Source organism: Trichosurus vulpecula, chromosome 4 (assembly GCF_011100635.1).
Source record: "Trichosurus vulpecula isolate mTriVul1 chromosome 4, mTriVul1.pri, whole genome shotgun sequence".
Taxonomy (NCBI): Eukaryota; Metazoa; Chordata; class Mammalia; order Diprotodontia; family Phalangeridae; genus Trichosurus; species Trichosurus vulpecula.
The window spans coordinates 35,060,991-35,088,731 of record NC_050576.1 but is presented as its reverse complement, the minus strand read 5'-3'; the positions used below and the strand labels follow the sequence as shown (position 1 = coordinate 35,088,731).

Here is a 27,741-nt window from a genome sequence, read left to right as displayed (position 1 = left end):
CACTGGAAGAGTGGCATGTGACTCTGGGAAAGCTGTTGTAACTGCCCCCTGGCCTTGCTAACCCAGATGTTGGTTTGTATTTGGTCTGTTTATAATGTATGTTTGTAATTTGTTTGTATTTGCTCTGAAGTTCAGGTTGCAGTCTTTTCCTCCTGAACTAAGTGAATGATATTTGTATGTTGGATTCAAGTGAGATTGTTAACCCCTTAAAGTTACTTTCCTTAGTAAAGCAGATCGAAGAACCTGTGCTGGCAGCTCTTATTGCTGGTCTTGTTGGGTCTTCCACCCTACAACAGCTTCTAGCCAAACTGTCGCCACAAGGAGCTCTTTTTGTGATGACTAAGAATTGTAAATCAAAGGGATGTCCATCAATTGGGGAATGGCTAAACAAATTGTGATATATAATTGTAATGGAATATTATTGTGCTGTGAGAAATAACAAGCAAGATGATTTCAGAAAAACCTGGGAAGACTTATATGAACTGATGTAAGTGAAGTGAGCAGAACCAAGACCATTGTACATAGTAACAGCAATTTTGTGTGATGATCAACTGTGAATAACTTAACTATTCTCAGCAATACAACGATCCAAGACAATCCCAAAGGACTCATGATGAAGCATGGTATCTGCGTCCAGAGAAAGAAAGTGAAAAATATCAGAACTGATATTTTCAGACTACAGACTGAAGCATGATATTTTTCACTTTCTTTCATTTTTTCTTTTGTTTGAATCTTCTTGTATAAAATGACTAAAATGGAAGTGTTTTACATAATTGCACATCTATAACTTCTATCTGATTGCTTAAGGTCTGGGAGGGGAGGGGAGGGAGAGATAGAATTTGGAACTCAAAAGTTTAAATAAAAATGTTTAAAAATTGAAAAAAAATTAAGTAAGAAGGAAAAAAATTATTGACTGACGACAAGGGGTCTTTCTCTGCTTCTACTCCTGTTGGTTACCCGGCATATGTCTTATAGGTACATGGTGCTTGCATGTTATCTCCTCAGTTAAAATGTGCCCTCCCCGGGACAGCGTCTTTCTTTCTTCGTATTTCCCACACTTAGCACCATGTTTGACACATAGAAAGTGCTTAATCAACGAAGTTGATTGGCGGACCGACGAGAGAGTGAAAAGTCGGATATCGAATTACTTAGGGAAGAGGAGTATTGCCAAGTTGCTGTGAGGGCCCAGGCAGAGGGTCTGTGATGGCCTCATAATTTCCCAAAGTCCCAGAACAGGACCAGCCGGGTTCTAGTGCTGCTGGCTGGAATGCTGCAGCCTCTGCAGGAAGACTTCCAGTGATGGGGAGCTCACTCCCAAAGCTGCCCCTTCCCTTTCCATTTGGGAGCAGGTTTGGAAGGGCTCGCTGCAGGAGCCTAACTTGGCCTCTCTGCCTGGTTCTGCCCCCTTCCCACCTCCTGCTGCTGGACAGAGGCACGAACCCTAGGTGGGGAGAGGTAGGAGCGGCATGAGGGAGAGCTGCCTGGAGGAGGCAGTTAGAGAGGGTGAGGGTCGTGATCCCGCGCTCGGTTCTTGCCTCCCTCCTCCTCCATTCTTCCCTCCCTCCTCTTCCTTTCTCCCCGCCCCCGCCCCCGCCCTGCCCTGCCCTGCCCTTCCCCTCCCCTCCCCTCCTTCCTCCTCTGGCCCCTCCCTTGGCCTCGCCCCAGGTTCCTCTTCCACTTCCCTCTACAGGACCGTCCCGGCTCCTCCTTCTTTCACTCCCCAGCTCCCCTCCGGCCCCGCCCCCACCCTGTGGCCCAACCCCCCTACCCCTCCTAGCCAGCCTCAGCCGCGCGCCTGCCCGCTGGACTCCATTTCCCAGCATCCTCCGCGGTGAGGTCCTGGAGAGGTGGGGACGTCCGTCCGGATGCCTGTGCGAAGGGCATCCTCGGCCCCGGCGCCGAACTGACCGCCCTAAGCGCGAGGACCCCGGGCCTCCCTCCTCCGGGGCGCCCGCCCGGCCGGCCTGGCCGAGAGTCCAAAAGGACGCGGGAGGGAGGACGGTACGGGGCGGACGGACCGAGGGCCTGGGAGGCGCGGAGGGAGCCGAGCGCAGGGCAGCAGGCGGTGGGGGGCGGCAGGCGCGGACCCCGGGGAGCAGCGGCCCGGCCGAGGGGAGGCGGCAGCCGGGAGGGCGACCCAGAGGAGGCGGCGGCGGCGGCAGAGGAGGAGGAGGAGGTGCCCGGGCCCCGGCCCCCTCCCCGCCCCTGCCCGCACCGTGCGCGCCCCCGCCATGCCCGCCCTGGCCCCGCCTCCGGGCGCCCAGAGGGGTGTAGACGCGGTGTAGACAGCCGGCCGGCTGCTGGTGTAGACGCCCCGCCTGCCCGAGATGGAGGGGCGGGAGGAGCCGCCCCCGGGCCCCCCGGGCCCCGGCCCCGGCCCGGGCCCCGGCGTGCAGCCGCCCCCGCCGCTGGACTTCACCGTGGAGAACGTGGAGAAGGTGAGTGGGGGCACGTGGCCCCGCATCCGTGCCCCGAGGACATGGCAGGGGGCAGCCCCAGCCCCAGTGGGCATGCTGGTCCGAGCGCTGTGAGCCACGAACCCTAGGTGGCCTTGCACCTGGACTAGGGCGGGCATGGCCACCGGAGCTGGGGCGGGGGGGGGGGGTGGGGGCTGGCATGGCACTGGCAGCTGGGCAACCCTGGTAACAGTGGGCATGACCACAGTGGAAGTGTTGGACGGAGGATGGCCAGGGGCAGCCCGGATCACCAGCTCTGAGCCTTGGCCTGTCACTCCTGCCAACGTGGGCATGGCCAGTCTCAGCATAGAGCTTTAGCCATGATTACTGGGCTTGGTAGGGAGCTGGCCTGGTACCCTGGGCCGTGGTGGGCATGATAGGCTCAGTGTAAATCATCAGCCATGAACACGAGGCTCAGGGGCTGGCCCTAGCATCCTTGGCTGGTCTGGAATGGCCAGTCACAGCATAGATTACCAACTGAGGAGCACCAGTGCTCAGTTGGGCTGGTTTTCTCTTAAGTGGGGTAGACCCTCCCCATCTTGGGTCCAGATTCTTGGATCCTCAGCCCGGTAGAGCCCTCTGAAAGCTCTTACCTTGTGATCCAGCAAGCCCCAATCTGAGGGTTTCTTAGGACTTGCTTTGTGCCCCATCACCGCCCTCCCTACCTCCTTCTGGAGAACAAGGATGCCCAATTCTTTATTAGTGTAAACTGAGGCTACAGAGACCTCTGAAAGTGAGTGTGAGTATGCTGGGAAAAGAGGCCCCCCCCCCAGAGGTCCCGAACCCTAAGCCCCTAGGCAGCACCTAAAGGATGCCCTCCTTGCCAGGAATGAGTGGCTAGCCTCTAGGCTTTTTCACCTCACCCTGGGGACTTGCTGGTTCAGACCCTGAAGAGGAAAAGTGAACGAAGGTTCTTGCCACATTTCTGCCCTCTCCTCTGGCACCCCAGGACTCCTGGGCTTTCTCCCTTTGTTCTCTGTATCAGCTTTCTGGAGGCTGAGGCCTGTCTCTAGGCCTCAATAGCCCCAAGGGGGCCAAATGAAGAGGAGCCAGTGGCTGAGCTCAAGGGTCCAGGAGAGAGTGGCAGGAGTGTCCTAGCCAGATCCATTGGGTCCACCATGGGGTGGGCAATGAAACTAGCACAAGATTGGAGGAGCTGTGGCCAATTTGCCCTGAGCTGGGGCCTGCCCCAGATGGGGAAGAGGCTGCTAGTGAGGCCTCCCACCTCCGCCAGCAGACCTTTCAAGGTGGGCTTTCTCTAGCCCTTTCCCAGGCCTCCTTGTCTTTGCTAGGATCTTGCCACATAGTACCCCCTCCTTTTGCAGGGGAGTCTCCTTCTAGGTCAGTCCAGGGATATAGGGGTTGCAGTAGCCCTCCCTCATCCTCTTTTCTTGCCACCCCAGAGTTGAATGCAGTTGGACCTGAGCACTAGGCTCAGGACTGTCTGCTGTGGGCTTCCCCACCACACAGCAACCTGCTGGGATTAAGAAGAAAGGAGAAGGTACAGAGAGCCAGTCCCAAACCCCTACAGATGCTGCTGATTTGCAGGGCTGGGGCTGTGAAGTGTCTAGTAGGTGTGTACATATATCATGCTTTGAGGGAGAAGAAGGCCCAGAGGAGACTGGGGGCCAGGGGCAGTCAGCTGCTGACTAGCCCCCATCCCAGGCAGGTTCTGTGGCCCCAGAGACTCATGGCACCCAGGGGGCTCTGATTGAGGGGAACGATCTGTGAATCAAGCAGCTGGCCAGCTATGCCCTAGGACTGGCTTCTGGGAGGGCCAGGAGTCTTCTCTCAACCTACTCCTGAGGCTCCCTTGGGACTGGCATCCCCTGGCCAGTCTCACTCTTGTAGACCTAGTGCCTTTGACTCTGGTATCTGAGGGTCATAGAACTTAGGGCTGGGTAGTACCGTGGCCCTCATTCTACTGATGAGCACGCTGAGGCCCAGGGCTGAGAAGGGGCTGGCCAAGGTCACAGCACCAAGGGATTGAATCACAGGACCAGGATTTGAACCGAGGACTCATGCCTCCTAGTTCAGTGCTTTGTTCCTTGGGATGAGGAGCAGGGAGCTGTCCAGAGGTCACGTTTTCCTCTCCAGGGCCCTTGTTTCCTGGGGCTTGGATTGGAGGACTTGGGAGCCTTGAGACCATGGGCAGCTCCCGTTCCCTCTCTGGGCCTGAGAAGGTTGCCTCAGATGATCTCTCAGGGCTCTTTTAGTTCTAGTGTGTTCTGAGACATGTTAAGCACCCCATCTCCTGCCTCCCCTTAGCTGAGGCTTTCCTTGGCCTCACCCTCCTCTCTCTTGAGTGGGTTGTTGGTGTGGAGTCCTAAGGAAGCTTGGCACGACAGACAGAATGCCAGAGGAGGGCAGCCAGGGTGGAGCAGGTCCAGGTTGAAGCCCCTGGAAACTCCACAGGGTCCCAGAGCTGACTTCCACTATGTGAGGGTGTGTCCTATGGAAGAAGGCTTGGGGGCTTCTGCTTGGCCCCCACAGTGGAGCCAGGAGCAGTGTTGGGAGGGAGGTGCAAACAGGCCAGTTGAGGCTGGAAGGCAGGTACTCAGTAAATACCAAACGTAGGCAGAGCACCAAGTGGGCATCACACTGGCTGTGAGACCTTGGGCAAATTACTTAATCTCTCTATGCACTTCTCACAACAGATGAGGTGCCAGCCTGCACTAGGGGGAATTTCCTCAGTAGGAATTCCCAGTAACAGCAACATTAAAAGTCCAGCTTCTAGCCCTGTTCCTACAAGGAGTAATTTCAGGCTGGGAGGTGCTAGCAATAAGGGGAGTCAGAAGAAAGTCTTTGGAGGCCCCAGAGGAACTGAGTGTGGAAGACCAGGTTAGGAAGGGGGACCCTCTGGCTTGGCCCTTGCTGAGAGATGGACACAAGGGGAGCCCACAGGCCAGTTCTGAGGGTTGGTGTTTCGGGGCCCCCTGTGCTGATGCCTGGCATCCTGCCCTCTCCTCCTCCCCAGGCCCTTCACCAGCTCTACTATGACCCCAACATCGAGAACAAGAACCTGGCCCAGAAGTGGCTGATGCAGGCCCAGGTCTCTCCACAGGCCTGGCACTTCAGCTGGCAGCTGCTGCAACCTGACAAGGTGCCCGAAATCCAGTACTTTGGGGCCAGTGCCCTGCACATCAAGATTTCCCGCTACTGGAGCGACATCCCTGCCGACCAGTATGAGAGTCTGAAGGCCCAACTCCTGGCGCACATTGGCCGCTTCGCCAGCGGCTCCAAGATCGTGCTGACGCGGCTATGTGTGGCGTTGGCCTCGCTGGCCCTCAGCATGATGCCAGAAGCCTGGCCCTGTGCTGTGGCAGACATGGTGCGCCTGTTTCAGGCCGAGGCCACCCCTGGCGATGGGCAGGGCCGCTGCCTGGCGCTACTGGAGCTCTTGACTGTGCTGCCCGAGGAGTTCCAGACCAGCCGGTTGCCCCAATACCGCAAGAGCCAGGTACGTGCCATGCTGGCACAGGAGTGCAGGGCCATCTTCCCCTTGCTGGAGCAGCTGCTGCAGCAGCCCAGCCTGCCCAGCGCCATCAAGCAGAAGGCACTCAAGTGCTTTTCCAGCTGGGTGCCCCTGGAGGTGCCCCTGCTGGACTGTGAGCGGCTGATTCAGGCCGCCTTCAGTGCTCTGCGGGACCCTGAACTCTTTGACAGCAGTGTGGAGGCCATCGTCAATGCCATCTCGCAGCCTGATGCCCAGAGGTGAGTGCACCACCAGGGGGTCACATTGCTAATGCAGGTGGGTGCTAGTGGCTGGTGGTGAGGTGGATAGAGCACCAGGCCTGAAGTCAGGAAGACGTAAGTTCAAATCTGGCCTCAGACCTTACTAGCTCAGACCCTGGGTGAGTCACTGAACCTCTAATTGCCTTGCCTCAACTGTGAAGTGGGGATAATACATAGCACCAAGCTTGTAGGGTTGTTGAGGATCACATGGGATAGTATTGCTTAGCACAGAAACTGGCACATAGAGTAGGCGCTTCCTAAATGCGTGTTCCATCCTGAGCCCCTTCCCTTCTCCTCTGCATCCCCAAGAGGCTCAGGCTTTCTGTTGGCATCAGCCTGGGGGCTAGCAGTCCCTGCCTCTCAATCAGCTCTGAGGCCCCCAGAGCTGAGCCAGGACAGGCCTCCAGAGTCTCAGGTGTGGGCAGGGCTGGGGAGGGGGCTGTCCTCTGGGACCTGCAGCCGGGCCTGCCATTCTGGGCCTTGCCAGGCATCCGGATGATGCCCGTCCTCCCCCAAGGAGGGAGCCCACGGCTGTCTGAGCTCCCATTGGCTGAAGAGCCCTTGGTTGCTAAGCAACACTCCCCATTTTCTCCGCTCGCCTCTCAGAGCTCTAATTGCAGGTCTGGGTTGAGCTCAGTGTGAGAGGCAGCCAGGAAGTCAGGTGCTGCTGCTGCTGCTGCTGCTGCTGCTGCCGCTGCCACTGCCACTGATACCACCCCTGCCAGCACCAGCACCGCCCAAGGGGTTTGAGGAGGGAGCAAGGAGAACCAGCTGCATCCCCAGGGGCTGTCAGCCTGGCTTGGCCTGGCCCAGCCCCACACACTGCCCTTTCCCGTGCTCACCCACCCTGCCCAGCTGTAGCAGCCTGGGCTGCCCTGCTGCCAGCAGTGGGTCCTCCCCAAGAAGGCTGGACCTGCCTCAGACTTCCAGGCAAGCCCTGGCTGTCTTCTGTTCTGGTGTTCATCATGGAGTGGGGAGTCCTGCTTTGCTGCTACCCCAGCCCCACCCCAACCTGGCCTGACTCCTCCCCTCCCCACCTCCTCCACAGCTGTTGCCACCCATTACTGGTGCTCCCTGTGCCAAGACAACAAGTCTTTGAAGTGTATTTTTAATCCCAGTGTAGCACAGCAGCCTAGGGTGAGGGGGCAGGGTAGGGGCATGGAGAAAGTGGGGGTAGGGAGAGATCCTCTGAGATCCCTGAGTCAGGGCCAGGTGGAAGGAAACATGTGGTGCATTTCCTCTTGATTCACATCAGCCAGCATTCATTAGTTGGTGCCAACTGTACATTTGTTCTTGGGGCCCCCAGGGCCCCCACTTGCTCTGACTAGGCCTCCAAAGAGGCAAATGCCTAGCCTTGACTGCCTTCCCCTCAGGCCTATGACCATGGCTCAGAACCCTTCCCCCATGTCCCTACTGCCCAGCCAGGAGAGTTCCTCAAGGGAGACCAGAGGCCCGGGGTGTCCCCTGAGCTCCAGGCTGGGGGACAGGAGACCTGGATTCCATTTCTGGTTTTGTCCATAAGGCACTGTGTGGGTGGGAACAAGTCACTTTTTTGGACCTTGGTTTCCTTCTCTGTAAACTATGGATAATCAAGCCTGCCTCACCTTTCTCTGTGAGTTGGAGTAGAGTGCCTGCTGTGCACCAGGCGTTGCCCGCCACTGGCAGGCCCATGCTAGGCAGCAGCTGAAGGCTCTCATTGTTTTGGGACCTTGGGTGTCAGGGCAGCAAGGGTGACGCCATCTCCACTGGCACCAGGAGGAACGAATACTCTGAGATAGAGGCTGGAGGAGGGGTGGACACGAGAGCTTAGCCTCCCCCCCACCCCCACCGGCTGGAGAGAACTTGTGGGTTAGTGTCTGATACCTAGAAGCAGCTGCTGCCCTGGTCCTTGGCCAGCCTCGATGACCTGTCCTCTCCTCCCTCTCCCCTTCCATAGGCTGACATAGAAATGCCACTCTTGTGGGGGCGTCGGTTCCCATTGACCTAGCTTGGGTATGGAGGCCCAGACTTTGCTGCTCTGCCCCAGTCACGTTGTATCCTGGGTCAAGTGGTCCTAAGTTTCTGGGCTGCCCCCTCTGACTGGCAGGTGTCATTGCCCAGGATTCTCCTGATCAAACTCTTCCTGTTTAGGAAGATGGCCACAGACAGTGGAAGTCTGATCTCAGGCTCTCTGGGCTCCACACATGGTACCCTGCCCACTGCTATGTTGATTTTCTTCCAGAGTTTTTTTGAAAAGTGCCTATGGCTTGTTCCTCCATCCATGGTCACTCCTTTCTGGGGGTCAGTGCCTCACTACGGGGGCTTGCAGGCTTCTGGCTTCTTGGGGATGGAGTGGGGTATGCTTCAGGGTCTTAGCCTTGGGGCACAAGGGTTTGGGGGAAGAGTCCTGACCTCTTCCTGGGCAGGGGAAGTAGAACAGAGGAGGCTTTTGAGACCTGTTCCCCTTCACAGGCAGAAGAGGAGGCTTTAGGGGCCTCGTCTCTTCCACAGGCAGGAGAAGAGGAGACTTTAGGGTCATGGGCTCTTGCTGGGGGCAGGAGAAGAGAAGGCTTTAGGGGCCTGGTCTCTCCCTGGGAGCAGAAGAGGAGACTTTAAGGGCTTGGCCTTTCCCTGGGAGCAGGAGAAGAGGAGGCTTTTGAGGCCTGTTCCCCTCCATGGGCAGGAGAAGAGGAGGCTTTAGGGGCCTGGTCTCTTCTACGGGCAGGAGAAGAGGTGGCTTTAGGGGCCTGGTCTCTTCCACGGGCAGGAGAAGAGAAGGCTTTAGGGGCCTGGTCTCTCCCTGGGAGCAGGAGAAGAGGAGGCTTTTCAGGCCTGTTCCCCTCCACAGGCAGGAGAAGAGGAGACTTTAGGGGCCTGGTCTCTCCCTGGGAGCAGGAGAGATTACAGGGTCCTGGCCTCTTCCCCATAGGTAGCTGTGGTTGAGGACCCCTTGGAGGTCTGTGGCTCAGAATCTGGGAGAGCCACAGGTGGTTGTCCCCACAGGTATGTGAACACACTGCTCAAGCTGATCCCCCTGGTGCTGGGGCTGCAGGAGCAGCTTCGGCAGGCAGTGCAGAATGGGGACATGGAGACGTCTCATGGGATTTGCCGAGTTGCTGTGGCTTTGGGGGAGAACCATTCCAGGTGAGGCCCAGGGGCACATGGGAAAGCTGGGATACGGGCTGGAGCTATGGTGGAGGCTGAGGAGGTTGGGGTTATAGAGAAGGGCTGCTGAGTCAGGGGCAAATGAGGGGTGAGCTCTTTTTCTGAAGGGCCTGGTAAGAAGCAGAGCAGTCCGCCATGTGGCTGAGGACAGTGTTTTGTGGGCAGGGTGGGGAGGGAGTTGTAGTCAGTGTCTCCCAGGTGGTCATGAAGGGAGGGTGGGTCAGGCCAGGTGAATTCTGAGGGACAGGAGGATGCCAAAGGAAGGGACAGCACAAGAGAACACTGGACCAAAGGAAGGGAGGGCTGCCACACACTTACTGTGCTCTCTCTTCCTCTGCCAAGGAGAATAACCTTGGGAGTGGAAGAGACAGCACAAATGGGCATTGAAACCAGAGCTAAGCAAGGAGCCTTTCAGAGAACACCCAGCGGCCTCTGCCGAGCAGAGTTCTAAGGTCTGGATGGGTTATGTGGGAGGGTCCTGAAAGAACAGGCAGTGTAGCTGTTAAGTGACTAGGAGTGATTTTTGAGCATGCCAGGAGGCCTAGAGAGGTCAGGTGGCTCAGTTTCCCTAATAGAGAAGGGGTTGGCATCTGCAAACTCTCAGTCAGGGAGCTGAGTTTCAGTTCCTGGCAAAGTTTTCCAGCCTATTATTAAAGGATGGTTGGTGCACATCCTAGAAGAGAAGTGTGGTTGGAGGTGCTGGGGATGACAAGCTCCCTAGATTGGTTATAAGATTGGGGGGGGGGGTGGGGCAGGGAATCTTTTCCCTACATTGTGGCAAAGCATGTGATAGCCTCCCAAGCTCCTCCATTGGAAAAGATGGCGACATTGGAGCCAGACCATTGCAGAGTTCCGGAGATTTGAAACTGATTGGAAGGCCAGACTCTCAGAGTAGTCATTAGTGGCTCGATGCCAGCTTGTCAGGAGGTCTCCAGTGGCTTGCCCTAGGGATCTGTCCTCAGCACTGTGCTGTTTCATAATTGTATCAGGGGTTTGTGTAATGGCCTAGGCTGTGCTTGGGAAATTTGCAGATGCCACAGGCTAGAATGGATGGTTAATGTACAGGATGATCAATGTCAAAATCCAGACCCATCTTGGCAGCCTAAGACGGGGCGGCATCTAAGGAGAGGAAATGTACTGAGTTTAAAAGTAAAGCCTTACACTCAGATTCTAAAACTCAGCTTCCGACCTTATGGAAGAGACATGCTGGAAAAGCTGGGTAACAGCAAAGTCTGGGGTTTTTAGGCCCACAAACTGACAGACAAGAGCGCTGCTGCCTTGGTGGGCTGTCTTGAGGAGGCCTCAGAGTTCAGAATTGGGACAGGATAGCCCTGCTCGACTCCTCCAGGTCAGCTGTGATCTGGAGCACCGGGGGCAGCCCTGGGCACTATGGTTTAGAAAGGACATTGACCAGAGAGAATGTCAGAGAAGGGCGAAGGGCAGCAAGCCCAGGACACAGTACCTGCCCTCAAGTAACTCACACTCTGATTGGGAGAGAGTCAGTCAGTAAACATTTGTTAAGTTCCTACTGTGTGCCAAGCGCTGTATTAAATGCTGGAGTTCAATTGCAGGGCAAATGTCAAGGCCCAAGGGTCAAGGGGGCGTAGTGGCAAGACCAGTGAGGAGGCCTGGGGTCCCCCATCTCAATAGGCAATAAATGAGGTGAGGAGGTGAAGGCAATCCCTGTTAAGAGTTGGGTCGAGAAAGGGAGGAGAGACCTGGGATGGCAGCTGGTAGGTTCTGCAGGGTCAAGGCGGGGGCTGGGTTAAGACTTGACTGTGCCTGTGGATAAGGAGAGGTCGAACATGGGGGTGAGTGGCGTCTAAGCAAAGGTGCAACCTCGCAGATGTAGTTTGGGAAGAAGAATGTAGGGCTTGGCCTTGGGGAGGAGAAGACCCATCTCCCAGCCAGAGACTGGAGCGAGGGAGGAAAGGGGACTCAGAGGGCAGTCTTCGTTTTATCAGGACACAAGTGCCTCAGTTAAGAGGGAGGGTTAGTCTGAGGAGAGCAGTGGTTCTGGGAAGGGCAACAGCTATTCAGGAAGGAGCCAGAGGATGGTCAGGCCACCGGGAAGGCCCAGCTGACTTCAGCAGCTCCCCTGCAGCAGCTCATGAGTCAGTGAAGGGATAGGGAATGGGATAAGCCAGCGCCGAGGTCAGCCAAAGTGTGACTGGCAATCATGGGGCAAGGGATTTAAGGGCTAGGGTCAGGGTCAGCTTGTAAAGGGATGGAAGCAAGAGCAGGGCAGGGGGTAGGGTAGGAGGGAAGGACGGGAGGCTGGGATCAAAGTTCAGGATCATGGAGGTGGGTGGCAATTACAGGGGATGGTCACATCAGGGTCCAACTCTCCCTTGCTATGGTGGGGTCACATAGGGTATAACAATCGAGGCAGTGGATGGCTTGAGAGGCCAGAATGTAGGAGGGGATGCTGTAGTATGTGTGGATGTGAGGGCAGGGGTCAAAGTAGAGGAAGCCACTCTCTGTGAGCCAAATGCTGAATGCTTAGAGAAAGAAAGTGTGGTTTGGGGCCCATAGAAGGCTGGGCTGAACTAATAAATAGATGCCAAGTATGAATGAAATGGTCCTGGGAGAAGAGGGGTGAGCTGTGAGAGCAGAGGGGCTGTATGGCCCTAGGAGTAAGGAATGGGGAGTGGAGCACCTCCTCGTAGCCAAGTGCAGGGAATGGGATGAGGTGGGGTGGTACAGTCTATTGAGGGTGACAGACAGGTCTTCTGGGAGGGCCAGCAGATGGAGAGTGGGGGTAGAGAGCCCAGGTTCAAAGGGCACTTGTTAGCCACCTAGAAGAGATCCCCATAGGCAGAGGACCAGACTCTGTAGAAGCCCAACAAGGGTGAAGAGGGAAGGGAGGACAGGTGGGGGAAAACTTACTTGTGACCAGAATAATCCCACAACAAAATTGGTTGCCTTGGATGTGAGGGCGATTTTCTTCTCCCTTAGAGGACTGGGATCATTTACTAAGGGGGCTGTAAACAGGGAGCTGGGTCAGGTCTGTCCCATCTCAAAGATCCTGAGATTCCTCAGGGAGGTGGAAGAAGCTTAGCTCCCATCCCTCCTCCCTGCCCCAGATCACCCTCTTGTTGGGTGAGCTCACTCCCCTGTGAGTCTCTGGCCATATAGAAGAGGCTCACCTCTGCCCTCTGCCTCATGCCAGGGCCCTGCTGGACCAGGTGGAGCACTGGCAAAGCTTCTTGGCTTTGGTCAACATGATCATGTTCTGCACGGGCATCCCCGGCCACTACCCAGTCAATGAGACGACTAGCTCCTTGACCCTCACTTTCTGGTACACTCTGCAGGTTCGTTTCATGTTTTCATTGGTGGGGTGAGGTGGAGGAAGGAGGTCTTGGGCCTTTGAGGTGGAGAGTGAGTGAGAGAGGCATGTATCATTGAGCTCTCAGTTCTAAGGAGACCAGCTTTCAGAGTGATGGGTATGGACAGATGAGACAGACTCTTGGTGAGCTGGAGGAGGAACAAGTTAGGTCAGGTGCAGAGAGGTTGAAGGTGTGTGAGAAGATAGACTCTTGGTGCCAGTTGGGGTGGGAAACAGGGGAAACCTAGTTTTGAGATGAAGGCACCTGGCAAGGGAACAGGGGAGGCTCCTGTGGAGTCCAGGCCAGGTAAACTTGACTGTCCTTCCCTGACCACTCCCCAGGACGACATCTTGTCTTTGGAGGCAGAGAAACAGGCTGTGTACCAGCAGCTGTACCGCCCTGTCTACTTCCACCTGGTGGACGTTCTCCTACACAAAGCTCAGTTTCCCGCAGACGAAGAGTACAGCTTCTGGTCATCTGATGAGAAGGAGCAGTTCCGAATCTACAGGTGAGCTCACCTGGGCTCACGGCCCCAAAGGCCACGTATGGTGCGGCTGGCCCCAACCACACGGTGGGGAAGTCTGGCCAAGGCCTTGGCAGGCAGGATCTTGGTCTGTGTGTGCGGGTAGTCCTAACAGTAGCTGTTCTTAGGGTGGACATTTCGGACACACTCATGTACGTCTATGAGATGCTGGGGGCGGAGCTGCTGAGTAACCTCTATGACAAGCTGGGCCGCCTGCTCACCAGCTCTGAGCAGCCTTGCTCCTGGCAGGTACAGGCCCCCCCCCCACCTCAGCCCGTTGTGGCCCACCTTCTCCCTACTTCCCTCGCCCTGCCTGGCCCCCAGATCCTACAGAATCTGAGTTTGAAGGGACCGCCTTCACTCTCCAGTACAGACTAGAGCTAAGAGTCCCCATGACAACCCAGCGGCCAGAGTTCCCCTCTCTCTCTTCACTCCCTGCCCTGCCGTGCCCTGGCCCCCCACCTTCAGCCTTGTGCCTGCTGGCCTTTCATCCCCACAGCACACGGAGGCTCTTCTCTATGGGTTCCAGTCCATTGCGGAAACCATTGATGTCAATTACTCCGACGTGGTGCCAGGACTCATTGGCCTCATCCCCCGCATAAGCATCAGCAACGTGCAGCTGGCAGACACCGTCATGTTCACCATCGGTGAGACGCGGCATGCGGGTGGGCTCTGGGCACCTGGGTGCGGAGCCTGGAGCATCTGTGGAGAAGCCTCTGGGTGCCCCTCCCCCCCAGCCTGCTGTCTTCTTCTCCCCAGGGGCTCTGTCGGAGTGGCTGGCAGACCACCCAGTCATGATTAACAATGTCCTGCCCCTGGTGCTTCACGCCCTGGGCAACCCTGAGCTCTCAGTGTCCTCTGTGTCTACCCTCAAGAAGATCTGCCGGGAGTGCAAGTATGACCTCCCCCCATATGCAGCCAACATTGTGGCCGTGTCCCAGGTATGGAGATTGGTGGGCATAGAGCAGAGTGAGGGGCTTGCTGACCCCACCCCTGCCTTGCTGATGGTGGTGTTGTTCCCTTCCCAGGATGTGCTGATGAAGCAGATTCACAAGGTACGGCCTTGGGCAGCAGGTGGGAGATGGGGAGGAAGGTCTGGCTGCTGGTGGGGGTGGGGAGGAGATGGCCTGGACCCTTGGGACTGAGGGTTTGGCAACGGGAGAGCCCAAGCTTGGTTTCTAGCTTTGGAAGCCTGTCTGAGTCCGTTTCTTCATGTACAAAGTGATGCATGCCCTGGCTCCACTAACTTCCTGCAGTTTGACCATAGGAGGGGAGCTCCCTTCCCATCCTAGATTCCGTGGGCAGGTCACAGACCTTGGGCCTTGTCCAGGGGCTGAGCCTTCCCTGTTGTTCTCCACAGACAAGCCAGTGCATGTGGCTGATGCAGGCCCTGGGCTTCCTGCTGTCAGCTTTGCAAGTAGAAGAGATTCTGAAAAACCTCCACTCCCTCATCACCCCCTACATCCAGCAGCTGGAGAAGCTGGCTGAGGAGATGGTGAGGGAGGCCTGCCTGCTGGAGGGGGGCGGGGCAGGAGAGGAAGTGAGGGAGTCTGTGTTGAAGGGAGCAGGAGAGAAGGTGAGGGAGTCTGCCTGGAGGGCAGGGAGGGAAGGTGTTAGAGACCTGATGGTTGTGGACTGTGGGAGGGGAGCCTCCCTGGAGTGGGATGCCTGGGGAAGGCTCAGAGGCCTGCCCAGAGTGGGGGGTAGGGTGGGGACCTGGTGTGGGGGGAGGGGTGCCAGGATGGTCCATCTGGCAAAAGAAGGTGAAGAAGGTGCTGCCTCAGGGTGCTAACCTGTCAGCCCAGCCATGCCCATTCTTCACGTTGTGAGCCTCTAGGATGTTCCTACTTTAACATTCTCTCCACCTCCACAGCCCAACCCTTCAAACAAGCTGGCTATCGTCCACATCCTGGGTCTCCTCTCCAACCTCTTCACTACATTGGACATCAGTCACCATGAGGATGAGCATGAAGGCCCTGAGCTCAGGAAGCTGCCCATTCCACAGGGACCCAACCCAGTGAGTGATGCCCCTGGTCCCTCCCAGCCCCTGCCTGGTCCCAGAGCTCTGCTCCCATTCCTCCTCTCTGCAGCCTCCAGGCCTAGTCCTGGGTGACTCCAGCAGCAGGCAGGGAATCCCTGTCTGACGCTATGGGCCCCTGTAGCGCAGACACCCCCCCCCCCATCCCCACACCCCTGCCCCAGCTTCTCTCTCCTTTCCCCCAGGTGGTGGTTGTGCTACAGCAAGTTTTCCAGCTCATCCAGAAGGTGCTGAGCAAGTGGCTAAATGATGCCCAAGTGGTAGAGGTAACTTGTCATCCTTGGAAAATTTCATAGAACCCAGAATCAATAAGTCAACAAGCATTATTAATTGCTTACTATGGTCCAGACCCTGTGCAGAGGGCTGGGGGCACAGAGAAAGTCAGGAGGACTCCTGTCCTGATGGGAGAGACAATGCGCAAACACATGTACATACTATGTACGTGCAAGATCTAGGCAGGATCAGTTGCAGATGAAGGGAAGGCCCCCCATTAAGGAGGATCAGGAAAGACTTGCAGGAGTTCTGAGCTGAGCTGTGAAGGAAGCCAGGGAGGCTAGAGGGCAAGGTTAGCAGGCAGAGCGTCCCAGGCCTGCAGGCCAGAGAGTCTTGTGGGGGGGGGGCGCAGCCAAGAGGCTGGCGGCACTGGGTCACAGAGTACCTGAAGGGGAAGAAGGCACAAGAAGCCTGGGAAGGAGGGCAGGGCCCAGGTTAGGAAGCTTTACAGCCAAACGGGATCGTCTGTCTGTTCCTGGAGGTGCTTGGAAGGCACTGTGCTCTATTGTGGGAGGATCAGGCCTGTTCTTTGGGAATGTCTTTTTGACAGCTGGGGTGGGCAGAGAGCCGAGGCATGGAGACCGACCAGAAGGCTGTTTGAGGAGTCCAGGCGAGAGGTGGGGAGGACCTCTATTAGGCCAGTGTCTGTGTGAGTGGAGAGAAGATGAGGAGACATGTTGTTAAGGTAGAAAGGAGAGGACTTTCCACCAGGATATCACCTACTGAATAACCTGGAGCCTGAGTGACCGGGAGGATTAGGACCCTTGTCAGGAAAAGAGGAGTTGGGAAGAAGAGAGGGTTTGGAGGTGAAAGACAATGGGTTTGGTCTGGAAATGCTTAATTTAAAATGTCACAAACAATGTGGGCTTCCTATCCACAGTGCCGGAGCAGGCTGACCTCTCGGCACAGCTCCCAGAGAGCCTGACCTCTCCTGGGCTTCTTACAGTCATAGTGAGGCAAATTTCCTTAGAGACCCAGTGTGTGCCAGCCTTTCCTCTAGGCCTCTGAGCCTCACTGAGGGAGCCACCCTTCTCAGAGGAATCCTGCAGAGAGGTGCCTCTCTGAGAGGATCTTGTAGTCTCAGAGAGGCCCACCTCTCTTCGAGGATCTCAGAATCCCAGAGCAAGCTAACTTGCCAGTCCCAAGGTGGACTCTCCTGGCTCCTGGAGAGTCCTGTAGAGTAACCCAGTGGGCTCACTGGTCAGAGAGGCTCCTGTGGGGCCTTCTTCCCGTTGGTCACCATCTTCTAGGCTGACCGTTCTCAGAGGGATCCCACCGAGGCAGAGGAGGCTGACCTCTGCTAGCGACTCCAGTAGAATCAGAGCGAGTTTCCCATGGAGGCCAATGATAGTGAGCATTTATAGAGCACTTTACAGACATTATCCTCTTCATAATGACCCATTCCCATTTTAGAGATGAGGAAACTGGGGCTAAGCACACTTAAGTGACTTACCCAGGGTCACACAGCTAGTGCATGTCTGAGGCTGGATTTGAACTTAGATCTAATTGACTGCAGGTCAGGAGTTCTGTCCACTTTCTGCCTTCTCTTGGAGGGATCTCACAGTGTCGGAGCAGGCTCACCTGTCCTAGAGAACCCTGTAGGGTCGCCACGGGCTAACCTCATCACTGGGTGTCAGGTTGGGGAGGGCCCTGCTGTGTGTGTGATCATTTAACCTTGAAAAGGCTAGACTTACAACCTCTAGGCTAAATGACGCCATCTCATCCCACCCCAAACCAAAGGAGGAATTGCTTCTTTCCACTGCCTCTGACCAGAGAAGCCGTGTATTTAAATAGTTTGGATGACCAGGTGCTTGCTGCCTCCCCCAGCAGCTCCGCGTATGAGGAAGTCCCAGGCCACTCCTGGGTTAAATCCTGGCAAAAAACAACAGCTCTCGTTTCTGTAGCTCCTAAAGGTTTATGAGGCATTCTCTTCCCAGTGTCCCTGTGGGTAGGTAATCCAAGGGATGTTATCGAGGTGATTTGCCTGTCGGCACACAGCCAGTGTCAGAGCTGGGATTTCAGCTCAGGCCTTCTGACTCCAAATTTGGCCACACCCACTTTTGGCCTTCGGTTCCTCGTTTTGACAGTTGAGCAAGGTGAGGGGTTTAGGGTGGAGAAGCAGTCATTAGGAGGCAGAGGAGTGGTGGGTGCTGGGCCATGAGCAGCAGTCACTGAGCTAAGTGTAGCCAAGCTGTCTAAGTGGGACCCGGCACAGGGAGACGCATGTGTGCTCTAGCTGGCCTCCTCTCTGCTCTGCTGCAGGCAGTGTGCGCCATCTTTGAGAAGTCTGTTAAGACCTTGCTGGATGACTTTGCGCCTATGGTCCCCCAGCTGTGTGAGATGCTGGGACAGATGTACAGTACGATCCCCCAGGCTTCTGCCCTCGACCTCACTCGCCAGGTATGGAGCATACTGTGCCTGGGCAGGTGGGAGATCCTTGTCAAGTGGGAGAGAGTACTGAGCTGATGCCTGGTGGGCCTGCTTTCTGTCTTCCAGCTGGTGCACATCTTTGCTCATGAACCTGCCCACTTTCCTCCCATAAAGGCCCTCTTCCTCCTCGTCACCTCTGTCACGCTCACCCTCTTCCAGCAAGGTAGGTCTAGCTGGGCCATGCTCCTCTTCTTGCCACCGCCGCCGCTGCTGCCGCCGCCACCCACCCAAGCAGGAGAATCCGAGCTCCCAACTCAGCCCTCTCTTTGCCCTTCCAGAGTGGCCAGACTGGAAAGGGGCTGAGAGGCTGGGAAAGAGATTCTGGAAGGAGGTGGCTGGATGGTGTGGGAGAGCAAGTAGAAGGGGCGTCTGTCTGTGTCAGCCTCAGCACTCTGCGGTGGCTCTGCTGGGGAGAGGCAGGCCTAGGGCCCATGGGCTTCACAAGAGGCTGCCTCATTTTAGATTTCTTATTCTCAGCAGGATTTGGGGGCTGCCTTTGAGCAGGGAGCTAGTCATAGCCCAGGCATCCCCTCCCTGGCTTGGGGCTGCCGATCCATAGTTGGGGAACATTGTGAGGGAGGCCTCGAGTCCAGAGTAGCTGGAGCTACAGTTGCCAGAGCTCTGCCTCCTCCTCGGCCCGGGGCCTTCTCTTCACCTCCTAGCCCCTTACAGGCTCAGTTCTTGGGCTCAAGGTGGGCAGAGCAGTGACTTTCTCACCCCTTGCTCCTCCTCTCAGCCCCAACAAATGTGACAGTGCAGATGCTGGTGAGGGGGAGAGGGAGCTGACGAGATGTCTTTCCCTCACCCCCTGAGAGAGATCAATGTCTCCTACAAATGTCCTTTCCAAGAGGCATCTGTGAGGGTTGCTCAAACTGCAAGGTGTTAAGGGGAGGAAATGTAAGGGTTAGCCTTGAGCCCCAGGAGAAGGACTGGGCTCGGTGATGGGCTGTGTATGCAGACTGGTCACAGCAACCCCAGAAGACCCTCCGCCAAATCAGGAGCTGCAGTCTGCTTCAGTGAGAGTCATAGACCCTCCCCTGATTGGGACCAAGAAAAGGAAGCTTGGGTCAGGCCCCAGCTGGTCAGGGCAGGTGCCCCTTTTCTGATGCTCACAGCAGCCTGATGGTGGGAGTGGGTAGACGTCATCCTCGTGGGCGTGCCTCATCCCCCATCTGGCAGAGGAGGACCTAGACAGAGGTTAGTGGTGACGTGGGCGGATCTGGCTGATCCTCCTACGCTGCCTGTGGAGGGACGTGGTTAGAGGGGAGGCTTGTTGCTTCCCCTCCTGGGGAGAACATCTTTCCCTGGGCCTGAAGGCTCGGGAAACCCTCATGTGGACCTAAGTCATGAGCTTCCCTATTCCTGTTCTCCCCCAGCATGACGGCCCTCGGTGCATCCCTGTCTTCCCTGAGCTGTCCCTGGTGCTGCTGCCCAAGCTCAGCTCTTGGCTTTCTGGGGCCATCTCTGTGCACTTCCAACCCCGCCTGGAGTCCTTGCCTGAAGGGAAGAAGGGTGGGGAGTGGGAGCCACCCTTCCTCTCCCAATTGTGGACCTTCTTCCTGCTCTGTCTCATCTACTCCAGCCCCAGGACCTCTGCATGCCCTGGGCCTCTGCCCTCCTCCTCCTCCTGCCTCTCTGCCCATTACTGTTCAGGAAGAATCCCAAGAGAAGCTTGCTGCAGTGCCTTAGGACAGGGGCCAGGGTAGGAGGTCAGCACCAGGAAGAATGGGGATGGGGTTGTTGGGACTAAGGTGAGGGGCCTGCTCCCATTCCCTCCCTAATCCCTAAGCCAGCAGTCTGAAAGAGAAGAGCTCAGAGGCCCTTCTGCCCCTGCTTGGCTGGCATGGACACCTGGTGTCCTGGCCCTCCACCAGTGCTCTTTGGTTCTGTCTCAGGCATCACTAGTCTGAGGGCCTGAGGAAGGAGGCCCCAGAAGGGTAGCAAGGGGGTGGCAGTCCCTGTCCTCACCCCCTTCCTCTGGCGCTTTGTGCTGGTGAGTTCCCTGACTTGTTTGCAGGTATTTCCCAGGCCCCCTCCTGCCAGCCAGGGGCCACCCAGCCCATCCCTACCGTCACTCTGCTGTTTCTTTCTGTTTGGGGCTTTCCCAGTTCATGGTTTTTGTATGTTTTGTTTCTTTCCCTTGCTTCCTGCCGCTCAGGCCTGCCTCCTGCAGGCCCTCCGGCCCACGTAACTGTATGACGTTGAGTTGCTGTTTGGATGAGTTTTTCTTAAGTTCCATCTTTATTTATTATATTTTAGGGCCCAGGGATCATCCTGATATTGTTGATTCATTTATGCAACTCCTGGCACAGGTGTGTTTTAGTTTCTTACTCATTCACGTTCTGTTCTCTCTCTTTCTCTTTCTCTTCTGTTGGAATTCAATTTAAATATCTTTTTAGCTTTCTGTTGACAACTTTTTTTCTGTTGAGTTGAATAGAGTTTCTCCATCTGTTTCCGTGGAAGTTGATAACCCAACACTCTCCTCTAGTCCTCCTTTCCCCCTGGACTTGCCACAAGGGCCGTGGAGAGGCTGCCCCCGTGGGCACATGAGGGTCAAGTAGGCAGGCCTGGGGGTGGGCTACATCAGGAAGCTCTGCTGTTGCTAGGTGCCCACCCTCAAGGCTGCAGGAGGGGCCGTGGGGCCTGGGGAGCCAAGTGGAATTGGGGGTCCAGTTGCTGGGAGCCTCTGCTGGGAGGTCTGTTGGCTTATGTACCTGGTCTGTTCCAAAACTCCTAGGGAGTGGGAACCTTTGGGCTGGTGGATTCTGTGGAAGGTACTGTGTGGGGGAGGAGGAGATGGGGGCTGGGCCTGGGCCTCTGGGCTGATCGATGTTAGGGCTGGATCTGGTGAGGCCTGGGCAGTGGGCTGCCCCCAGCCTTAGTGGACTGTGGGGAGGCTGAGAAGTGGAGGGGCCTGGGATGGCCCCACAATACTCTGATCCACTGGAAGGGGGAGGCTGTGCCTTCCCCTGGGGTCAGGGCTGGTGGCTTGGGAGTGTTCTGGGAGTGGATGGTCGGTGGGGCTGGTGATGGGGTCAGGAGGTACTGTCAAGGCTTAAAGAAGAGAGAGGATGATGGGCTGAGAGACACTTGGCCCCTGAGCCCAGAGCCGCAGCACCGCGTCTACCCAGAGCCCTCGTTGGGAGGCCTGGCCCAGTGGGGGTGGAGATTTGGAGAAAGCTCCCTCTTGGCCCTGAGACACTGACTGTCCTTGGCCTCCCCCTGGGTCCTCCCAGTTCTTCCTTTTATGTATCTTCCCCCTGATATGTGACTCAAGGTCTCTTGCCACTTCTACCCAGAGAGCCTCTGGTCCCAGCACACGATGTCCCTGCCTTCCTTCATCAGCCTTTGTCTCCCTCCTGTCCCCCACCTCGTACAGGAGCTTTGAGGTGTCCTGGGTCCCTGTGGGGGGCAGGGGGTGGGAAGGGAGGGAACAAGCTTTTTTGAGGAGCCTAGCAGGGCTGGATACCCGGTGTGGCCACACCCTAAACCAGACCAGGGCAGGTGAGTGGCTTAGTGGGGTGGGGCCAGGAGAGGGTTAGGGGCTGGGTTCACGGGGGCTCCATCTCCCCATAGGCCCTGAAGCGGAAGCCAGATCTCTTCCTGTCTGAGAGCTTGGATGTCAAGGCTGTGTTCCAGTGTGGTAAGTAGGGGGCTGGTTATGGCCTGGGGAGGGACTGAATGAGTTCCCTGGCCTGATCTGTCTCTCCCTGTGGGCAGGTGTGCTGGCACTCAAGTTCCCTGAGGCCCCGACTGTCAAGGCCTCCTGCGGCTTCTTTGTGAGTATGGGGCCCTGCTCCCCCTCCCAACCTCCATAGGACTCTCAGATTCCAGAATAATAGGAACCAAATACTTTCTTTGGTCTTTCAGAGGACTGCTGTCCTATGCTCCCAGGGTCTGGCCCGGGCTGCTACGATAGGACCTGCTCTCAGTTTCTCCCCTCATCCTGTCTGTGTCTCAAGTTCAGTGTTGTTTCATGATTTCTGCTGTTCAGAACCACTGGACAATGGCCTGGAAATAAGTCTCTAATATATCCTTCTCATTCTCTGTGTTCTGTGTGATCACACACCTCTCAGGTACTGGTCAGTGCAGCCACAGGCTCAAGTGAGCTGTCAGAGTGCCCCCAGAGGCCTCTGGTCCAGCCTCTGGCTTTGCAGGAATCACCTCAGCAGGGCCTCCCAAGGGCATCTGCAGCCAGCTCTGAGCACCCCTCTGCAGACAGGTAGCTAAGGTGCTGGCACTGACACTGAGCTGGAACCATCCGCCTCAGCTGTAGGCACACACAGGAGAACAAGGACACACAAACATGCACATTCACACAGATAATGCAGACACACACAAACTCACACAGATAATGGGGACACACGCGCACTCACGCAGATAATATAGACATACACACACACACATGCATGCATGCTCACACAGATAATGCAGACCTACACACACACACACACACACACACACACACACACACACACACACACACACCCACCTCTGCCCTATGGAACCAAACAGAACAAGTCTGACCCTTCCCTGTGACAGCCCTTTGCAGACAGCTCCCATGCCCTGAGAGATCTCTCTCCTCCAAGCTAAGTCCCCCAAGTTCTCTCAATGGATTCTTGTGTGAAAAGGTCTCTGGGCTTCTTGAGGCCCTTCAGCAGCCTGGTTGCCCTCCATGGGTGTGTTAGGTTGTAAAACGTCCCTTCCAAACTGTGAGACCTGGGACTGAGCCGTTGGTAGATGTGGCCTCACCAGGGTGAAGGGACGGTGGACGCTCTGCAGCCCAATGTCATGTGAGCTATTTTGGCTGTTCTGTCACACTGAGTGAGCTTGCAGTCCACTAAAGCCCTCAGATCTTTTTCATGTGAACTGTTGGCTGGTCCCCTCCCTCCTATGTTTCTTGAGTGCTTTAAGGTTACAGACTGTTGTCCTGCGGCGTTGGTGGGACAAGGATCATGACCCACATCTGTGAAAAAAGGGCCGCCTTCTCTCAGAAGCAAAGGGCAGTAGCAGCTCGTGTCCAAGCCAGCCAGGATCTGAACCCAAGCCTTCTGGCTGCCCCCACTAGGCTCCTTCATCATGTCGTCAGATCCTTGTGCTTCTGGTGGGAGTGTGCTCTCCCTGGGACAGATGACAGTTCATTCTTCCTTGCTCATCCTCAGTCTTTTGATTGGGAGAATGAAGGTTGAAGGCCATGCTCTGCATCTTGTGGCCGGCAGTGCAGCCCGGGGAGCATTGTTCTCATGATATGGCCAACCCACCTCAAGTCTCTTAGCCACTTCTTGCATTCAAGTCACCCTAACATGGCTGTCAGATGTCATCCCTTGCATCCATCCTGTGTCTTTCTGTTGCCTTCTGTCTCACCTGTAAGTTTGCTGCTTCTGAGGTTGTGGTTGTCCATGACCCCACCTGAGAGCATTACCAGGAAAATATTGATATTAAGAATGTTGTGGTTTTGGCATCAGGGAGCAGCTTTTCAAATGCTACCCAGCCAATCTTCCCAAGCTGTTCAATTTTGGACCAAGCTCACTGTCCATCTACAGTGTACCTTTCATAGACCACATCAGTGGGCAATGTGTTTTCTTCATCCACTTTGTTTTTCCTGTGTAGATTGTTAAGCTTGTCTGTTTTTACTGGCTACTGATCTTCCTGAGAAGGCCCTGTGGTCACCTCATATGCAAGGATACCACCAGGAGCTTAGTAAAATGTCACCTTCAGTGACATGGAGTAGATTCAGGGGTCGACAGATTTGGGCATTATTTAAGGAAAGTGAAGCTGTTCAACTGTGGAATAGGGTGCCTCCAGAGGAAGCAGATTCCTAATCACAAGACACTGTCAAAATTTTGCTTCACCTTTCTTTGCCAAGGAGGATGGTCTTTGGACTAGAGGCAGCAGGATAAGTAAGGTTAATGAAGGACGTAGTTAGCAAAGGACCTAATAATCTTTGAAGAATTCATCACCTAGGCCAGAGAAACTATGTCTTCCAGTGTTGAAAGAAATGGTGGATATGATGGCTGATATTTGAAAGATTGTGGAGAACGGGAGAGGAAAAAACTGAAGAGAACGAAATCCACTAACTATAAGCCAGTGAGTCTGACTTTGATTTGTGCAAAAATTCTAGACCGTATTATTAAAGGGATGGTTGGTAAACAGCAATCACCAAAGCCATCATGTGTCAGTCATACAGAATAACTGCCCCTATTGGACAACCTAGCCAGCTTGGAAGAGCTAGAGAATGCCATTAATGCTGCTTACTGAGGTTTTAACAGATCATTAGGCAAAGTTTCTCATATTATTCTTATGGGATGTGGACTAGAATTCAATACTATTAGATGGATTTGAAACCAGTTGAATGGCCAGACCTAAGTAGTCTTTGGTAGTCTGATGTCAGCATGGCAGGAGGTCTCCTGTTGAGTGCCCGAGGCATCTGTGCTAGGCCCTGTTGCTGTTTAACATTTTTTATCAGAGACTTGGATAAAGGCTGAGATGGCTAACAGGTCATCACATATTCAGATGACAGAAAGCTGTTGGGAAAGAGCATTAATGTACTGGTTGACAGGTTAGTCCAAGATGATTTTGACAGACTTTGGACTGACTGTCCTAAGTTGAAATTTTTTCAAAAGATGAAATTTAATAGGAATAAGTATAAAGTCTCACGTCTTAGTTTAAAAAAAAAAAGCCATCTTCACAGCATCATCATCAGGAAAAGGCACACCTCAATGGGCTGTCTGAAAAAGATCTTTGGACTGCAAGCTCAGTGAATCAGCAGTGGATGCCATCTTGGGCTGCCTTCATAGGGGCAGAGGGCCCAAGAAGGAGGAGGGGCCAGTTCTTCTGTGCTCCATTCCCTCGGGTGACATCCAGAGCGCTTTGTTCAGTTCTGGCCACCAAGCATAGGAAGCACGTGGATCAGCTAGCTGGAGCCTGTCCAGAGGAGGGTAGCCAGCTTGGAGAAGGGCAAGTACATGCTATGTCAGGACTGACTCAACCAAATAAAAAAAAACAGGAAACAGCCCCTGCCCTTGAGGCAGTACGTGCATAATAAGTTACCAAAGTAAATCCAAGGGCATTCCTAGAGAGAGAGGACAGCAACCAGCAGATGGGAGCATGAAGAAGGACTTATATGAGATGGCATCTAAGCTGAGCTTAGATGGAAACCAGAGGTTGTAGGAGGTGGAGGCGAGGGACAGTCTGCACAAAGCATGGAGACTGGAAATGATGGAGGGTCTCAGGGGAAGATCAGCAACAAGAGCAGTTTGGCTGGACTGCGATGTGTGTGAAGGGGAGTTACATAGAATTAAGCTGGAAAGGTAAATGGGAGTGAAGTTGTAAGGAATTTTGAATGCCAATGGAAGGAGTTTGCATTTGGTCCTAGAGGTAATAGGGGGTCACTGGTTGCATGGGGGTGAGGAGTGGCATGACTTGGTAGAACAAAACCCCTTAGGAAAATTGCCTTGGCTGCGGGTGGGGGCTGGGGAAGGATGTATTGAAGTAAAGAGACAGAGTTGGGGAGACCGATTAGAAGACTTTTGCAGTAGTTCAGGAGAGGGGTATTGAGGGCTTGGTCTGGATCAATGGCCCTGTGAATGAAGAAAGGGGAATGGTAAGAAAAATATTGTGGACATAGAAACAGAATGGATAGATGAGTAAGTGTGAGAGGGGTTGAGAAAGACACTGAGGTCACGAGCCTGAATGACTAGGAGGGTGATGGTGCCCTCCACAGAAAAAGAGAGGTCTGGAAGAGGCCTGGGCTTGGGGAAAAGGGTAGTGAGTTCTATTTTGGATTTGATGAGTTGAGATGCCTACAGGACATCCACTGGGAAATGTCCAAGAAGCAGTTGTTGATATGGGACTGAACCTCAAGAGAGACGGGCTGGATCTGTAGACTTAGGAGTCATCAGCATAGAGTTAGTAATTGAACCCTTGGGAGGTGATGAGAACACCAGGAAAGAGTATGAAAAGAGAAGAGGTTCCAGGGAAGAACCCTTGGGGAACATTCACAGTTAGGGCAGTGTGGACGATGATCCAGCACAAGCACACAAAGCATTGGATTCTTGTTCACTTTGTACAGAGCAGTGGGAGTGAAGTGATGAAAGCACAAGCCAGGTCACAGAGAACTGAGAAGTCAGTGGGAGAATGGGAAATGGAGGCGGCAATAGAGATGGATTTTTCTAGGAATTTGGCTAAGAAAGGAAAATGGGGAGAGATTAATAGGGTCTTGTATCATAAAGATCAGGAGAACCTGGGTATGTTTATGCACAAACAGGAAAGGAATCAGTGGATAGGGAGAGATTGAAGAAAGGGGGACCTGAGGTTCTTTGCTGTGTAGATAGGGGTAGTGGGTGTTGTGGGAAGCTTCAGAGATAGCTGTTATGCAGTGTGTTAGAGAATCAGTAAGGAAGGCGTGAAAGCTGGGCTATGATTAGGGGACCCACCCAAATAGTGCAGAGTCAAAACCAAGGAGGGCTGGTGTTTGGCAAGATCAGATCGGTGTCAGGGCAGAGTCTTGTGGGACATGAGAGCAGGGAACAGTGTAATATTGACCTGATTACTCTAGGTTTAAGATTAAGGAAAGTGAGGCCAGAGCAAGGGTAATGGCCTGGGAGGGAACTGAAAGGTTAGGCTGAGTCAGATGTTAGGATTAAGGTCATGGTGAGGAAGAATAGTTTTAGGAGTAAGGTACATGCAGAGATGGAATGATGAGATGTCAGCGTTGAGTAAAGGAATTTTAGAATCTTGATTTTGGAAGTGGAACACTCATGGGTGATGATAAGAGCTAGGCCATGACCATTCCAGTATGGCTGAGAAGTAAGTAGGTCAGGGGTTTGAGAATAAAGAACTGGGAGATCATGGGTGTTTGAGGGACTAGAACCATTACATTGAAGTTCCTTAGAATAGGACGGGCTGGTGGGTAAGACAGGAGCTGGATAAAGGAAACCTCCAAGGAGGAGAGGTTCCAGAATGGCAGTGGCAGGGATTGGTGGGTCTGGAAGTGGTGATAGGGAGCAAGCAATATGCTGATCCCCTGTTCAGGACCAGTGAAGAATTTAGAGAAGCCTCACACTTATCAATTGCTAATGTTTTCCTTGAGAGTAGAAGGAGGAAGCTCTGGATGTGGTGAACGTGGAATCCCATCACAAACATGGGGTAGATTATTATCTTGATTGGAAAGGACTGATTGCTATGGTCATCCTTTCTGAATCATTTGCATCTATATCTTGTCACTGGACCCAAATGGCTCCAGAGGAGAAAGTGAGGCTGGTGACTGCACAGCCCTCCCTCATTTAAATCCAATTCACTTTCATGTCATGGTATCACCTCCCTGATGTCAAGGTCCTCTTCAAGAACAAAGGACAAACAACAACAAGGCAGGATCCTGTCAGAGCATTTATTTTTTAAAGGTCAAAATCAACACCAGATTCAAAGAACAAACATCAGCAGGCAACAAAACCAGCTGCAACCCAACATTTTAAAACAATCTTGACACAGTGAAGGATTTCATCAAAGAAATCATGATAGATTTTTTTTTTAATGGGGCTGGCCACATGGCCAGTATGAAGGATAAACTAATGGACAGGAAGTGTTTCCCACTGTATCCTTACAACACAAGAGAAAGGAAAGAAGACACCCACTATTTCCCCAGGACTTTGGGTGGGCATGAGCAAGAATTGCGCTGGATAGGTTTCTATCTGCATCATTAGAGAGAATGTTCACATTGATGAAGTCACAGATCCAATTCAGGTATTGTTAGGGGGAAAAAACCAAGAATGGATAAGGTAACAGACATTGACATGGACAATCTCTATTGCCTGT

The 27,741-nt window shown here is 54.4% G+C and overlaps 1 protein-coding gene across 1 annotated transcript in view; it reads left to right on the top strand.

Moving 5' to 3' along the window:
- The first annotated feature begins 2,262 nt into the window (after positions 1 to 2,262).
- The window catches only part of IPO13 (importin 13), a 32,926-nt gene continuing 7,447 nt past the window's right edge, over positions 2,263 to 27,741 (top strand). The window contains exons 1-17 of the mRNA XM_036755305.1: positions 2,263 to 2,438; positions 5,434 to 6,170; positions 9,174 to 9,314; positions 12,508 to 12,649; positions 13,006 to 13,172; positions 13,316 to 13,436; positions 13,687 to 13,834; positions 13,947 to 14,128; positions 14,216 to 14,242; positions 14,548 to 14,682; positions 15,061 to 15,204; positions 15,411 to 15,491; positions 17,761 to 17,898; positions 17,995 to 18,091; positions 20,188 to 20,240; positions 21,505 to 21,571; positions 21,649 to 21,707. Coding sequence (XP_036611200.1) covers positions 2,328 to 2,438; positions 5,434 to 6,170; positions 9,174 to 9,314; positions 12,508 to 12,649; positions 13,006 to 13,172; positions 13,316 to 13,436; positions 13,687 to 13,834; positions 13,947 to 14,128; positions 14,216 to 14,242; positions 14,548 to 14,682; positions 15,061 to 15,204; positions 15,411 to 15,491; positions 17,761 to 17,898; positions 17,995 to 18,091; positions 20,188 to 20,240; positions 21,505 to 21,571; positions 21,649 to 21,707 — 2,550 coding nt within the window. The 5' untranslated portion in view covers positions 2,263 to 2,327. The remainder of the gene's footprint in view (positions 2,439 to 5,433; positions 6,171 to 9,173; positions 9,315 to 12,507; positions 12,650 to 13,005; positions 13,173 to 13,315; positions 13,437 to 13,686; positions 13,835 to 13,946; positions 14,129 to 14,215; positions 14,243 to 14,547; positions 14,683 to 15,060; positions 15,205 to 15,410; positions 15,492 to 17,760; positions 17,899 to 17,994; positions 18,092 to 20,187; positions 20,241 to 21,504; positions 21,572 to 21,648; positions 21,708 to 27,741) is intronic.